This window comes from Neoarius graeffei, chromosome 11 (assembly GCF_027579695.1).
Source record: "Neoarius graeffei isolate fNeoGra1 chromosome 11, fNeoGra1.pri, whole genome shotgun sequence".
In the NCBI taxonomy this organism is placed as follows: domain Eukaryota; kingdom Metazoa; phylum Chordata; class Actinopteri; order Siluriformes; family Ariidae; genus Neoarius; species Neoarius graeffei.
The window spans coordinates 18,516,003-18,532,281 of NC_083579.1; the positions used below are offsets into that span (position 1 = coordinate 18,516,003).

The 16,279-nt window shown below is 42.7% G+C and overlaps 1 protein-coding gene across 3 annotated transcripts in view; it reads left to right on the top strand.

Annotated features, from left to right (window-relative positions):
• LOC132894156 (synaptosomal-associated protein 23-like) overlaps positions 1 to 16,279 on the top strand; it is a 210,325-nt gene that overhangs the window by 187,578 nt on the left and 6,468 nt on the right. For all 3 annotated transcript variants that reach the window (XM_060933557.1, XM_060933554.1, XM_060933555.1), the window contains 3 exons: positions 9,896 to 10,013; positions 10,137 to 10,289; positions 10,565 to 10,709. In XM_060933557.1, coding sequence (XP_060789540.1) covers positions 9,896 to 10,013; positions 10,137 to 10,289; positions 10,565 to 10,709 — 416 coding nt within the window. The remainder of the gene's footprint in view (positions 1 to 9,895; positions 10,014 to 10,136; positions 10,290 to 10,564; positions 10,710 to 16,279) is intronic.

Consider the following 16,279-nt stretch of genomic DNA (forward strand, 5'->3'; position numbering starts at 1 on the left):
TCCAAAAATTGAGGGAGGAGAAGCATTTTAATTGATTTTCACATAATTCAAAATGGCGGAAAATCTACTGGGTGGAATATGAGGAGACAGGGCCCATTGGATTCCTTTTGACCCAAGCATTCCAGCCACACTAAGAATTTGATGATCAGACGTATGGTTCAAAAGTAACAAGCAGAAATGTACCTGCAATTTTGACCTGTTGGTGGTGCTAGAGAGTTTGAGGTGCTGAGTTGAAATTTGGTGACAAGATCCTTGAGGCAGCCTAGAATCAGTGTGCCAAGTTTAAAAACCTCTAGTCAGACGGTTCTATGCATTGCCATAGAATTTCATTGATTTTAACAAAATTCAAAATGGTGGAAAATCCTCAAGGCAGAATATGACGTCATAGGGTGCGGTGGATTCGGCTTGAGCCAAGGATTCCTGACATAGTGGAATTTTGTTTCTAGGCAAAACGCATCATGAGATATGAGCCAAAAGACATTTTTCCTAGTTATAGCGCCCCCTAGCAGCCAATTTGTTCCAAATTTTTTGCTGCCCTTTGGGGAGGGGTGTTGCATAAAGCCACCAAGTTTCGTTAAGATACGCCAAAGGTTCACCGAGAAATGAGCACACTTCCTGTCTTGCATCTGCCAGCCAAATTTGATTGGCTGCCACGGCCAAAGGCTTAAGAAATTCTAAAAACCGGGTATGTTTCTTGTGCAGCTTAGTCCCCAGTTGCCATGTACCAAGTTTGGGAGAAATTCTTCAAAAATTGTGGGAGGAGAAGCATTTTAATTGATTTTCACATAATTCAAAATGGCGGAAAATCTCCTGGGTGGAATATGACGAGACAGGGCCCCTGGATTCGTGGTGACCCAAGTATTCCAGCGATACTAAGATTTTGATGATCAGACGTATGGTTCAAAAGTAACAAGCAGAAGTGTACTTGCAACTTTGACCTGTTGGTGGCGCTAGAGAGTTTGAGGTGCTGAGTTGAAATTTGGTGACAAGATCCTTGAGGGAGCCTAGAATCAGTGTGCCAAGTTTAAAAACCTCTAGTCAGACGGTTCTATGCGTTGCCATAGAATTTCACTGATTTTAACAAAATTCAAAATGGCGGAAAATCCTCAAGGCAGAATATGACGTCATAGGGTGCTATGGATTCGTCTTGAGCCAAGGATTCCTGCCATAGTGGAATTTTGTTTCTAGCCAAAACGAGTCATGAGATATGAGCCAAAAGACATTTTTCCTAGTTATAGCGCCCCCTAGCAGCCAATTTGTTCCAAATTTTTTGGGGCCCTTTCGGGAGGGGTGCTGCATAAAGGTACCAAGTTTCGTTAAGATACGCCAAAGGGTGGCCGAGAAATGAGCACACTTCCTGTTTCGCATCTTTGCAGCCAAGTTTGATTGGCTGCCACGGCCAAACGCTTGTGAAATTCAAATCACCGGGTATAACTTTTGTGCAGGTTGGTCCAATTATGCTATCTTCCAAGTTTGGGAGAAATTGGTAAAAAATTGAGGGAGTTGAAACATTTTAATTGATTTTCACAAAATTCAAAATGGCGGGAAAAATATATGGGCGGCAAGTAACGTCATGGGGTGCGTTGGATTCGTCTTGGCCCAAGGATTCCAGGGATACCAAGTTTTTGAAAATCAGACCAACGGTTCAAAAGTTACAAGCAGAAATGTACCTGGGACTTTGACCTGTTGGTGGCGCTAACGGGTTTGAGGTAGAGGCCTGAAATTTGGTGAGAGGAATGTTGAGAGTGTCTAGAATCAGTGTGCCAAATTTCACAACTTTTTACCAGACGGTTCTATGGGCTGCCATAGACTTGCAGAGGCGGAAGTGGACTGAATAATAATAATAATAATAATAATAATAATAATAATAATAAATATAGCTGCAAGCAGCAATGTGGGGGCCAAGCAGGATATGACGCCATAGGGAGCGTTGGATTCGTTTTGACCGAAGGATTCCAGCGATACTAAGATTTTGACGATCAGACGTACGGTTCAAAAGTAACAAGCAGAAATGTACTTCCATCTTTGACCTGTTGGTGGCAGTAGCTGCCTTGAGGATTTTCGTAGCAGTCACAGTTGCTGGAGCTGAGCTGCACTGTTTGAATGTGTGACTTGCCATGAAGCTACAAGCCTGTGTCTCTCTGAGAGGGAGCAGCCCCTCCCTCCCGTGTGTGTGTGTGTGTGTGAGAGCGAGCAGCCCCTCCCCCACCCGCGCACTGCGAGCAGAGAGACAGAGAAGCACACAAAAAGGGCAGTTTTTCCTCAGGGGGGACCCCCCAAACAACGGGGATTTACACGAAAACGGAAGGAGATAGTCACAAAATTCTTTCACAATGAGTGCCACAAGGGTCTCCTGAACACACTGATGTAATTTTTTTGTCTGTAATGTAAAAAATGAGGACATTAGAGCGAGTTAAAAACGAGTGACTTTTCTGCCACGTTTATAATGGGAGTCTATGGGGAAGCGCGCCTGTCCTCTCCTTACTTTCAGGCTTCTCATTCAAAAACTCTAAATCCTATCGTGTAGCTAGACACATTGTGTGAATCAGGACAAGTGTGGCTACTACTTTTGAGAAAATTGTGTGTGTAGAGTGAGAAATGTGGCTGAAATCACAGTTTAAAGGAGAAAGTTTGAGCTTTTTTTTCAGGCTGTCTACACTCTAAATTCCTGAGCTCCACTGGTGTGTAACGCAATAGACACCCATTATAAAGCCTGATTTTTGTCCAGGCACCCACACAGAGTTTGAGCTGGGACTGATCCAAAAGTAGAGACCCTAGCAAAAAAGTTGAATGGCAGATCCACAGAGGAGAAGTTTTCCTACGTTTTGAAGTTTGAATCATGTCTCTAGGTCAAAGCATGCCATAGCAGTGGAGGATTGAAAAAGTGGCTTTTTTAAAATTAATTCCATAGAAAATGAATGGGAAATTTTGGACGATATTTTTTCCTAGTTATAGCGCCCCCTAGTGGCCAATTTGTTCCAAAATTTTTTTGGACCTTTTTGGAGGGGTGGGGCATCATGCCACCAAGTATTGTTAAGATACGCCAAAGGGCGGCCGAGATATGAGCACACTTCCTGTTTCGCGTCTGCACAGCCAATTTTGATTGGCTGCCACGGCCAAACCCTTATGAAATTCAAAACATCGGGTAAACGCCTTGTGCAGTTTAGTCCAAAGTTGCTATGTACCAAGTTTGGGAGAAATTGGTCAAAAATTGAGGGAGGAGAAGCATTTTAATTGATTTTCAAAAAATTCAAAATGGCGGAAAATCTACCGGGTGGAATATGACGCCATAGGGCATGTTGGATTCGTTTTGACCGAAGGATTCCACAGATACTAAGAGTTTGACAATCAGCCGTACGGTTCAAAAGTAACAAGCAGAAATGTACTTTCAACTTTGACCTGTTGGTGGCACTAGAGAGCTTGAGGTGGCGAGTTGAAATTTGCTGACAAGGACCTTGAGGCAGCCTAGAATCAGTGTGCCAAATTTCACAACCTCTCGTCAGACGGTTCTATGGGCTGCCATAGAATTTCATTGATTTTAACAAAATTCAAAATGGCGGAAAATCCTCAAGGCAGTATATGACATCATAGGGTGCAATGGATTCGACTTGACCCAAGGATTCCAGCAATAGTGGAATTTTGTTTCTACCCAAAACGCATCATGAGATATGAGCCAAAAGTCATTTTTCCTAGTTATAGTGCCACCTAGCGGCCAATTTGTTCCAAATTTTTTGTGGGCGTTTGGAAAGGGGTGGGGCATAATCCCACCAAGTTTCGTCAAGAGAGCCCAAAGGGCCGCCGAGATATGAGCGCACTTCCTGTTTTGCATCTGCGCAGCCGATTTTGATTGGCTGCCACGGCCAAACGCTTATGAAATTCAAAATACTGGGTATAACTTTTGTGCAGGTTGGTCCAATTATGCTATTTTCCATGTTTGGGAGAAATTGGTCAAAAATTGACGGAGGAGTAGCATTTTAATTGATTTTCACAAAATTCAAAATGGCGGGAAAACTATATGGGCGGAAAATGACGTCATGGGGTGCTTTGGATTCGTCTTGGCCCAAGGATTACAGGGATACCAAGTTTTTGAAAATCGGACCAACGGTTCAAAAGTTACAAGCAGAAATGTACCTGCAACTTTGACCTGTTGGTGGCGCTAGAAGGTTTGAGGCAGAGGCCTGAAATTTGCTGAGAGGAATGTTGAGACTGTCTAGAATCAGTCTGCCAAATTTCACAACTTTTTACCAGACGGTTCTATGGGCTGCCATAGACTTGCAGAGGCGGAAGTGGACTGAATAATAATAATAAGAAACAATAGAATCACTATGGGTGCCTTCGCAGCTTCGCTGCTTGGCCCCCAAATATAGCTGCAAGCAGCAATGTGGGGGCCAAGCAACATATGAGCCTAGTCGGAAGGCCAGCAGAATGCACTTGGGCCAGGTAATGCCCTTGTGCAGCTTAGTCCAAAGTTGCTATCTACCAAGTTTGGGAGAAATTGGTGAAAAATTGAGGGAGGAGAAGCATTTTAATTGATTTATTCAAAATTCAAAATGGCGGAAAATCGTAAAGGCTAAATATGGCGTCATAGGCTGCGATGGATTCGGCTTGAGCCAAGGATTCCAGAGATAGTGGAATTTTGTTTCTAGCCCAAACAGATCATGAGATATGAGCCAAAAGTAATTTTTCCTAGTTATAGCGCCCCCTAGCTGCCAAGTTGTTCCAAGTTTTTTGGGGACCTTTCTGGTGGTGTCTGGCAAAAGGCCACCAAGTTTCATTAAGATCTGCCAAAGGGCGGCCGAGATGTGAGCACACATCCTCTTTTGCGTCTGAGGAGCCAAATTTGATTGGCTGCCACGGCCAAACGCTTATGAAATTCATAAATCCGTGTAAGATTCTTGTGCAGCTTCGTCCACAGTTACTATGTACCAAGCTTGGGAGAAATTGGTCAAAAACTGAGGGAGAAGAAGCATTTTAATAGATTTTCACATAATTCAAAATGGCGGAAAATCTACCAGGTGCAATATGAAGAGACAGGGCGCGTTGGATTCGATGTCACCAAGGCATTCCAGAGATCCTAAAATTTTGACGATCAGACGTATGGTTCAAAAGTAACAAGCAGAAATGTACCTGCGAATTTGACCTGTTGGTGGCGCTAGAGAGTTTGAGGTGGTGAGTTCAAACTTGGCGACAAGACCCTTGAGGGAGCGTAGAATCAGGCTGCCAAATTTGAAAACCTCTAGTCATATGGTTCTATGGGTTGCCATCGAATTTCATTGATTTTAACAAAATTCAAAATGGTGGAAAAACCTCAAGTCAGAATATGACGTCATAGGGTGCGATGGATTCGTCTTGACGCATGGATTCCAGAGATAATGGAATTTTGTTTCTACCCAAAACGCATCATGAGATATGAGCCAAAAGACATTTTTCCCAGTTATAGCGCCCCCTAGCAGCCAATTTGTTCCAAATTTTATGCTGCCCTTTGGGGAGGCGTGGTGCATAATGCCACCAAGATTCGTTAAGATACGCCAAAGGGTGGCCAAGAAATGAGCACACTTCCTGTTTTGCATCTGCCTTCCAATTTTGATTGGCTGCCACGGCCAAACGCTTAGGAAATTCTAAAAACCGGGTAAGATTTTTATGCAGGTTAGTCCCCAGTTGCCATGTACCAAGTTTGGGAGAAATTCTTCAAAAATTGAGGGAGGAGAAGCATTTTAATTGATTTTCACATAATTCAAAATGGCAGAAAATCTACTGGGTGGAATATGACGAGACAGGGCGCGTTGGATTCCTTTTGAGCCAAGCATCCCAGCGACACTAAGAATTTGATGATCAGACGTATTGTTCAAAAGTAACAAGCAGAAATGTACCTGTGATTTTGACCTGTTGGTGGCGCTAGAGAGTTTGAGGTGTTGAGTTGAAATTTGGTGACATGATCCTTGAGGCAGCCTAGAATCAGTGTGCCAAGTTTAAAAACCTCTAATCAGACGGTTCTATGCGTTGCCATAGAATTTCATTGATTTTAACAAAATTCAAAATGGCGGAAAATCCTCAAGGCAGAATATGACGTCATAGGTTGGGATGGATTCGTCTTCAGCCAAGAATTCCTGACATAGTGGAATTTTGTTTCTAGGCCAAACGCATCATGAGATATGAGCCAAAAGACATTTTTCCTAGTTATAGCGCCCCCTAGCGGCCAATTTGTTCCAACTTTGTTGTGGCCCTTTGAGAAGGGGTATCGCATAATCCCACCAAGTTTCGTCAAGATAGGCCAAAGGGCCGCCGAGAAATGAGCACACTTCCTGTTTCGCGTCTTCGCATCCAAATTTGATTGGCTGCCACGGCCAAACGCTTGTGAAATTCAAATCACCGGGTATAACTTTTGTGCAGGTTGGTCCAATTATGCTATCTTCCAAGTTTGGGAGAAATTGGTAAAAAATTGAGGGAGTTGAAACATTTTAATTGATTTTCACATAATTCAAAATGGCGGGAAAAATATATGGGCGGAAATGACGTCATGGGGTGCGTTGGATTCGTCTTGGCCCAAGGATTCCAGGGGTACCAAGTTTTTGAAAATCAGACCAACGGTTCAAAAGTTACAAGCAGAAATGTACCTGGGATTTTGACCTGTTGGTGGCGCTAACGGGTTTGAGGTAGAGGCCTGAAATTTGCTGAGAGGAATGTTGAGAGTGTCTAGAATCAGTGTGCCAAATTTCACAACTTTTTACCAGACGGTTCTATGGGCTGCCATAGACTTGCAGAGGCGGAAGTGGACTGAATAATAATAATAATAATAATAATAATAATAATAATAATAATAAACAATAGAATCACTATGGGTGCCTTCGCAGCTTCGCTGCTTGGCCCCCAATAAATATAGCTGCAAGCAGCAATGTGGGGGCCACGCAGCATATGGGCCGAGTCGTAAGGCCAGCAGAATGCACTTGGGCCAGGTAATGCCCTTGTGGAGCTTAGTCCAAAGTTGCTATCTACCAAGTTTGGGAGAAATTGGTGAAAAATTGAGGGAGGAGAAGCATTTTAATTGATTTTTACAAAATTCCAAATGGCGGAAAATCCTAAAGGGTGAATATGACGTGATAGGGTGCGATGGATTCGGCTTGAGCCAAGGATTCCAGAGCTAGTGGAATTTTGTTTCTAGCCCAAACGTATCATGAGATATGAGCCAAAATTCGTTTTTGCTAGTTATAGCGCCCCCTAGCGGCCAAGTTGGTCCAAGTTTTTTGGGGACCTTTCTGGTTGTGTCTAGCATAATGCCACCAAGTTTCGTTAAGATCTGCCAAAGTGCGGCCGAGATGTGAGCACACATCCTCTTTCGCGTCTGTGCAGCCAAATTTGATTGGCTGCCACGGCCAAACGCTTATGAAATTCGAAAATCCGTGTAAGATTCTTGTGCAGCTTCATCCACAGTTGCTATGGACCAAATTTGGGAGAAAATGGTCAAAAACTGAGGGAGGAGTAGCATTTTAATTGATTTTCACATAATTCAAAATGGCGGAAAATCTACCAGGTGCAATATGACGAAACAGGGCACGTTGGATTCATTTTGACGGAAGCATTCCAGAAAGACTAAGATTTTGACGATCAGACGTATGTTCCAAAAGTAACAACCAGAAATGTACCTGCGAATTTGACCTGTTGGTGGCGCGAGAGAGTTTGAGGTGGTGAGTTGAAATTTGGTGACAAGACCCTTGAGGGAGCCTAGAATCAGTCTGAAAAATTTGAAAACCTCTAGTCATACGGTTCTATGGGTTGCCATCTAATTTCATTGATTTTAACAAATTTCAAAATGGCGGAAAATCCTCAAGGCAGAATATGACGGCATAGGGTGCGATGCATTCGTCTTGACCCATGGATTCCAGAGATAGTAGAATTTTGTTTCTACCCAAAACGCATCATGAGATATGAGCCAAAAGACATTTTTCCTAGTTATAGCGCCCCCTAGCAGCCAATTTGTTCCAAATTTTTTGCTGCCCTTTGGGGAGGGGTGCTGCATAAGGCCACCAAGTTTTGTTAAGATAGGCCAAAGGGTGGCCGAGAAATGAGCACACTTCCTGTTTTGCATCTGCAAGCCAAATTTGATTGGCTGCCACAGCCAAACGCTTAGGAAATTCTAATTACCGGGTAAGTTTCTTGTGCAGATTAGTCCCCAGTTGCCATCTACCAAGTTTGGGAGAAATTGTTCAAAAATTGAGGGAGGAGAAGCATTTTAATTGATTTTCACATAATTCAAAATGGCGGAAAATCTACTGGGTGTGATATGACGAGACAGGGTGCGTTGTAGTCGGTCTGACCCAAGCATTCCAGCGATACTAAGATTTTGATGATCAGACGTATGGTTCAAAAGTAACAAGCAGAAATGTACCTGCGACTTTGACCTGTTGGTGGCGCTAGAGACTTTGAGGTGCTGAGTTGAAATTTGGTGACAAGATCCTTGAGGCAGCCTAGAATCAGTGTGCCAAGTTTAAAAACCTCTAGTCAGATGGTTCTATGTGTTGCCATAGAATTTCATTGATTTTAACAAAATTCAAAATGGCGGAAAATCCTCAAGGCAGAATATGACGTCATAGGATGCGATGGATTCGTCTTGACCCATGGATTCCAGATATAGTTGAATTTTCTTTCTAGCCAAAACGCATCATGAGATATGAGCCAAAAGACATTTTTCCTAGTTATAGCGCCCCCTAGCGTCCAATTTGGGCCAAATTTTTTGTGGCCCTTTGGGAAGGGGTTTCGCATAATGCCACCAAGTTTCGTCAAGAGAGGCCAAAGGGCCACCGAGATATGAGTGCACTTCCTGTTTTGCATCTGCGCAGCCAAATTTGATTGGCTGCCACGGCCAAACGCTTATGAAATTCAAATCACCGGGTATAACTTTTGTGCAGGTTGGTCCAATTATGCTATCTTCCAAGTTTGGGAGAAATTGGTAAAAAATTGAGGGAGTTGAAACATTTTAATTGATTTTCACAAAATTCAAAATGGCGGGAAAAGTATATGGGCGGTAAATGACGTCATGGGGTGCGTTGGATTCGTCTTGGCCCAAGGATTCCAGGGATACCAAGGTTTTGAAAATCAGACCAACGGTTCAAAAGTTACAAGCAGAAATGTACCTGCAACTTTGACCTGTTGGTGGCGCTAGAGGCTTTGAGATAGAGGCCTGAAATTTGCTGAGAGGAATGTTGAGACTGTCTAGAATCAGTGTGCCAAATTTCAAAACTTTTTACCAGACGGTTCTATGGGCTGCCATAGACTTGCAGAGGCGGAAGTGGACTGAATAATAATAATAATAATAATAAGAAACAATAGAATCACTATGGGTGCCTTCGCAGCTTCGCTGCTTGGCCCCCAATAATAATAATAAGAAACAATAGAATCACTATGGGTGCCTTCGCAGCTTTGCTGCTTGGCCCCCAATAATAATAAGAAACAATAGAATCACTATGGGTGCCTTCGCAGCTTTGCTGCTTGGCCCCCAATAATAAGAAACAATAGAATCACTATGGGTGCCTTCGCAGCTTTGCTGCTTGGCCCCCAATAATAAGAAACAATAGAATCACTATGGGTGCCTTCGCAGCTTCGCTGCTTGGCCCCCAATAATAAGAAACACAATAGAAACACTATGGGTGCCTTCGCAGCTTGGCTGCTTGGCCCCCAATAAAAAACAATAGAATCACTATGGGTGCCTTCGCAGCTTCGCTGCTTGGCCCCCAAAAATATAAGAAAATCGAATCATGAATTGGGTGATTCATTACATGCCAGTGTACAATTAATGAGCAAGTTTTTTGAATAGATAAATATCGATGCATCCCTAGTTTTAGCAAATGTAGAATTCTGTTCTCCTGCTTCATGCTCATCATCTCTTGTGCCATTTACTCAGAACAACTGCAGCGTGTGGAGCAGGGCATGGACCAGATCAATCAGGACATGAGACAGGCTGAGAAGAACCTGACTGACCTGTCAAAGTGCTGTGGACTGTGTGTCTGTCCCTGTGATAGGTAAGAGCTGAGCTCTGAACAGTAACATGTCGGACATTTCTTCAACAAGCTTATTGACTCTTTGAAATGAACACTTGAGTTGATGGTGGTGGTGGTGGATGTTTGTGTCTGTTCGTCTTTCAGAGTGAGGTCTATTGAGAATGACGGACGGTACAAACGCACTTGGGGCACTGGAAGTGCAAACTCCGGGACAGAGGTAGCTGAAGGTGTGGTTTCCAGCCAACCAACCAGCCAACACAATGGCCAGGCAACAGCTTCTGGTCCCTATGTAAAGAGGTACACAGATGACTGTTTATACAATATATAAACATAATATAGACAGTGCACTAAACATGGAACTGCTTCAGTCACAACCCCCAACTAGTGTATTAGGTTTATGCTTAGCTATTAGGTTTATGCTTAGCTATTTACTTTAAGCTTCTGAAATCCTGGCAGCAGAGCCCAACATAACTGATTTATTCATAAATAATGAAAGCGTTATTCTGTTGGCTTTTATTTTCTTTAAGTTTATTCACACTATACAGAATGTTAAAGTAAGTGTTTTTGTCCAGAATAACAAATGATGCACGTGAAGATGAGATGGAGGAGAACCTGGAACAGGTGGGCAGTATCATCGGGAATTTGAAAACCATGGCTCTGGACATGGGCAATGAGATCGACAAACAGAACAAGACCATCGATCGCATTAATGATAAGGCGAGTTCACTGTACATTCACATTTCTGAATCATTTGGACATTTACAGTTTTAGGTGGAGGCTTTTTGTGAGTCAGCCACAAGAACATACGATTTGGTTAGATTCATCTAATTTTTTACATAGTGTGTTGTGGTCTGGTGCAAAGTAAATTAAGTTTGCTCGAGAAGGTGTGTGCGTTCATTCACCCAGTTAACCCCTGAGTTCTGCTGTGCCTCGAGCATGTTTTCACAAGATGGTGCACTACAGCAGGGGTTCTCAACCTTTTCTAGTTTAAGGCCCACCTGTTCATACTTGTAATGAATCAGGGCCCATTAAAGGTGTCATTGCATCGTTTTTTCATTAATTGTGCGGTGGTCTCTAGTATGAATGAATGCCCTGTGAGTCGTTTTTGGTGAAAAAAATGCTGTGGTGCTCCTGTTTCAGGCTGTTCTAGTTTGGTGGAGGAGTGGGTGGGGAGAGAACGACAGGATTTCAGCTCTTACTCATGAATATTCATGACATGTAAACATATCACTTCTGATTGGCTAACAGCACTGTGACACTCCCTCCAGTGGGTTATGGGTGAGGCCATGACTACTAATTTTCGAAGTGACGTAAGTTCGTAGGGCTTTTTCTGATTCGCTCGTTTTTCCGTCTATTTTCTTTCATAGGCTAATACAGGGAATGGGGGTAGAAGAACATTTTCACGTGCAGCATGCATATGCAACTCGGAGTGACCTATGGTATTTCAAAAAGAGCAAGTATTAAGCGGTTTGTCGTGGAATGACACCTATTAAAAAAGATCCCCAATTATTTTGGCTCATCTATTCTATTAGAATCTAAATCTATTGTAAAGTGGATTAATGGGATGCCCAGGAATTAAATAAATGCAATAAAAACAAACTTTTTTAATTGCAGGTATTGTATTTAAAACTGTATGGGTGTGTCAGAAGCCAACATAAAACCATGCATGCAGGGCATTCTCAGTCAAAAAGTATTAATGATCCAGAAGTAGAGTCTGGTCATTTAACACAATAACTTATTACCATGTTTGTGTACAGCAAACAAGTAAATTATTAAAACCAAGAAGTGGATATAGAAACCACTCAATAGGATAGATCCTTACATGTTAACAAAGAAGGATTTTTCCTAGGAATTGGAAAATTATCCATCCGTTGAGTTCCCCCAACATCTCAAGCTACCTGATGCTGCAGATCTCGTTCTACACGGGCAAACAGATGAAAACCTGGAAGAGCATGGAGGCGTACAACTTTTTATATGTGGCTGGGTTAAAGATCTGGGGATCAGGACACAAGATAGATGGCAGTAGACTGATCTAAGTGCAGAAAGGGTGTTTATTAGCAGGCATGATATTTATAAAAACAAAACAAACGAAAGTAAAGCAGACTATTTAAACAGCGTTATAAACATGGCTAGAAACAAATGTGACGCTGGCTGTGTCCGAAATCACTCACTCATTCACTACTCCCTATCTCGGGAATTCTATATAGAGGACTATATAGTGAGCTCATTGGTAAAATGAAAAAACACTTTTGGACACTACTCTGCCATGCCGTTATTTCTGTCATTACTGTCGCACAATTAAAACATGCTGGATCAGTCGGCTGGTGGGTTTTCAAAATAATAAATACATATTATACTGGGTGTATTTCCCACATTAATAAATACAAAGTACTTTGTGTCTGCTGCATCTTTCAATTCTTTTAAATCAAGGCTGAATAATTCTTCTTTGCCGCTGCCTTTTATTAAATCAAATTTGAGGCTTTTGATTAATTCCTCGCTCTGCACTGTAACTTTTATTCTTGTATTTTATTGGTCATTCTATTTTAGCTTATTTTCTATTCTCTTACTATTTTTAATTTTATTTGAATGTCAGCTTATAACTGGTTTCTTCCTCCGTCCATTCACCCCCAACACACTACAATATTTATTGCCATTTTTGCGCCACAACTTAAATTTGTCTCATGCTCATTGTCATAAGGAAAAACAAACTACTGCTATACTCCATCTAAAATAGTTGATGGTCCTTATGAAACAGATTTTACAGCTCTGGGACCACAATGCATGATGCTGTATATAGTCATGGCCAAAAGTTTTGAGACTGACACAAATTTGGGTTTTCACAAAGTTTGCTGCTTCAATGTTTTTAGATCTTTTTGTCAGATGTTTCTATGGTATACTGAAGTACAATTATAAGCATTTCATAAGTTTCAAAGGCTTTTATTGACTAATACATCAAGCTTGTGCAGAGTCAGTATTTACAGTGTTGACCCTTCTTTTTTTAAGATTCCTGCAATTCTACATTATTGCCATTATTAGGGCAGCACAGTGGTGTAGTGGTTAGCACTGTCGCCTCACAGCAAGAAGGTTCTGGGTTTGAGCCCAGCAGCTGATGGGGGGCCTTTCTGTGTGGAGTTTGCATGTTCTCCCCGTCTGCGTGGGTTTCCTCTGGGTGCTCTGGTTTCCCCCACCGTTCAAAAAAACATGCAGATTAAGTACAACCCCGATTCCAAAAAAGTTGGGACAAAGTACAAATTGTAAATAAAAACGGAATGAAATGATGTGGAAGTTTCAAAGTTCCATGTTTTATTCAGAATAGAACATAGATGACATATCAAATGTTTAAACTGAGAAAATGTATCATTTAAAGAGAAAAATTAGGTGATTTTAAATTTCATGACAACAACACATCTCAAAAAAGTTGGGACAAGGCCATGTTTACCACTGTGAGACATTCCCTTTTCTCTTTACAACAGTCTGTAAACGTCTGGGGACTGAGGAGACAAGTTGCTCAAGTTTAGGGATAGGAATGTTAACCCATTCTTGTCTAATGTAGGATTCTAGTTGCTCAACTGTCTTAGGCCTTTTTTGTCGTATCTTCCGTTTTATGATGCGCCAAATGTTTTCTATGGGTGAAAGATCTGGACTGCAGGCTGGCCAGTTCAGTACCCAGACCCTTCTTCTACGCAGCCATGATGCTGTTATTGATGCAGTATGTGGTTTGGCATTGTCATGTTGGAAAATGCAAGGTCTTCTCTGAAAGAGACGTCGTCTGGATGGGAGCATATGTTGCTCTAGAACCTGGATATACCTTTCAGCATTGACAGTGTCTTTCCAGATGTGTAAGCTGCCCATGCCACACGCACTAATGCAACCCCATACCATCAGAGATGCAGGCTTCTGAACTGAGTGCTGATAACAACTCGGGTCGTCCTTCTCCTCTTTAGTCCGAATGACACGGCGTCCCTGATTTCCATAAAGAACTTCAAATTTTGATTCGTCTGACCACAGAACAGTTTTCCACTTTGCCACAGTCCATTTTAAATGAGCCTTGGTCCAGAGAAGACGTCTGCGCTTCTGGATCATGTTTAGATACGGCTTCTTCTTTGAACTATCGAGTTTTAGCTGGCAACAGCGGATGGCACGGTGAATTGCGTTCACAGATAAGTTCTCTGGAAATATTCCTGAGCCCATTTTGTGATTTGCATGCCTGTATGTGATGCAGTGCCATCTAAGGGCCCAAAGATCACGGGCACCCAGTATGGTTTTCTGGCCTTGACCCTTATGCACAGAGATTCTTCCAGATTCTCTGAATCTTTTGATGATATTATGCACTGTAGATGATGATGTGTTCAAACTCTTTGCAATTTTACACTGTCGAACTCCTTTCTGATATTGCTCCACTATTTGTCGGCGCAGAATTAGGGGGATTGGTGATCCTCTTCCCATCTTTACTTCTGAGAGCTGCTGCCACTCCAAGATGCTCTTTTTATACCCAGTCATGTTAATGACCTATTGCCAATTGACCTAATGAGTTGCAATTTGGTCCTCCAGCTGTTCCTTTTTTGTACGTTTAACTTTTCCAGCCTCTTATTGCCCCTGTCCCAACTTTTTTGAGATGTGTTGCTGTCATGAACTTTCAAATGAGCCAATAATTGGCATGAAATTTCAAAATGTCTCACTTTTGACATTTGATATGTTGTCTATGTTCCATTGTGAATACAATATCAGTTTTTGAGATTTGTAAATTATTGCATTCCGTTTTTATTTACAATTTGTAGTTTGTCCCAACTTTTTTGGAATCGGGGTTGTACAGTGGGGCCAGTGTAATTGGCACAAGCTGTCGTGGTTTCCCCCACAGTCCAAAGACATGCAGGTTAGGTTAACTGGTGACTCTAAATTGACCGTAGATGTGAATGGGTGTCTGTGTCAGCCCTGTGATGACCTGGCGACTTGTCCAGGGTGTAACCCACCTTTCGCCCGTAGTCAGCTGGGATAGGCTCTAGCTTGCCTGCGACCCTGTAGAACAGGATAAAGCGGCTAGAGATGGTGAGATGAGAGAGAGAGCAAAGCTAATAAAATTAAATTTACCCTGGCATGCTGGATATCAGGGCGGCACGGTGGTGTAGTGGTTAGCGCTGTCGCCTCACAGCAAGAAGGTCCTGGGTTCGAGCCCCGGGGCCGGCGAGGGCCTTTCTGTGTGGAGTTTGCATGTTCTCCCCGTGTCCGCGTGGGTTTCCTCCGGGTGCTCCGGTTTCCCCCACAGTCCAAAGACATGCAGGTTAGGTTTACTGGTGACTCTAAATTGACCGTAGGTGTGAATGTGAGTGTGAATGGTTGTCTGTGTCTATGTGTCAGCCCTGTGATGACCTGGCGACTTGTCCAGGGTGTACCCCGCCTTTCGCCCGTAGTCAGCTGGGATAGGCTCCAGCTTGCCTGCGACCCTGTAGATGGATAAAGCGGCTAGAGATAATGAGATGAGATGAGATGCTGGATATCAGCTTCTGGGCCAAATCCTGACTGATGGTAACCCATTCTTGCATAATCAGTGCTTGGTGTTTATCCCTATTTAAGTTTTTGTTTGTTCATCCGCTTTGAGGATTGACCACAGGTTCTCAATGGGATTAAGATCTGCAGTTTTTCCTGTCTATGGACCCAAAATTTCAATGTTTTGGTCCCAGAGCCACATCACTTTTTGCACCTAAATCAACAATTTATCAGATCATCAAGAACTTCAAGGAGAGAGGTTCAGTTTCTGTGAAGAAGGCTTCAGGGTGCCCAAGAAAGTCCAGTAAGTACCAGGACCATCTCCTAAAGAGGATTCAGCTACAGGATCAGGTCACCACCAGTGCAGAGCTTGCTCAGGAATGGGAGTAGGCAGGTGTGAGTACATCTGCACGTACAGTGAGGCAAAGACTTTTTGGAGGATGGTCTGGTGTCAAGATGGGCAGCAAAGAAGCCACTTCTGTGCAAGAAAAACATCAAGGACAGACTGACATTCTGTAGGAAGTACAGAGATTGGACTGCAGAAAACTGGGGTAAAGTTATTTTCTCTCATGAAGCCCCCTTCAGACTGTTTGGGACATCTGGAAAAATGATTGTCCAGAGAAGAAAAGGTGAGTGCTACCATGAGTCCTGTGTCATGCGAACAGGAAAGCATCCTGAGGTTGTTCATGTATGGGGTTGCTTCTCATCCACAGGAGTGGGCTCACTCTCAATTTTGTCTAAGAACACTCCTTTTGTGCCTTCTGGCTGCCATGAATTAAGAATGGTATCAAAACATCCTCCAA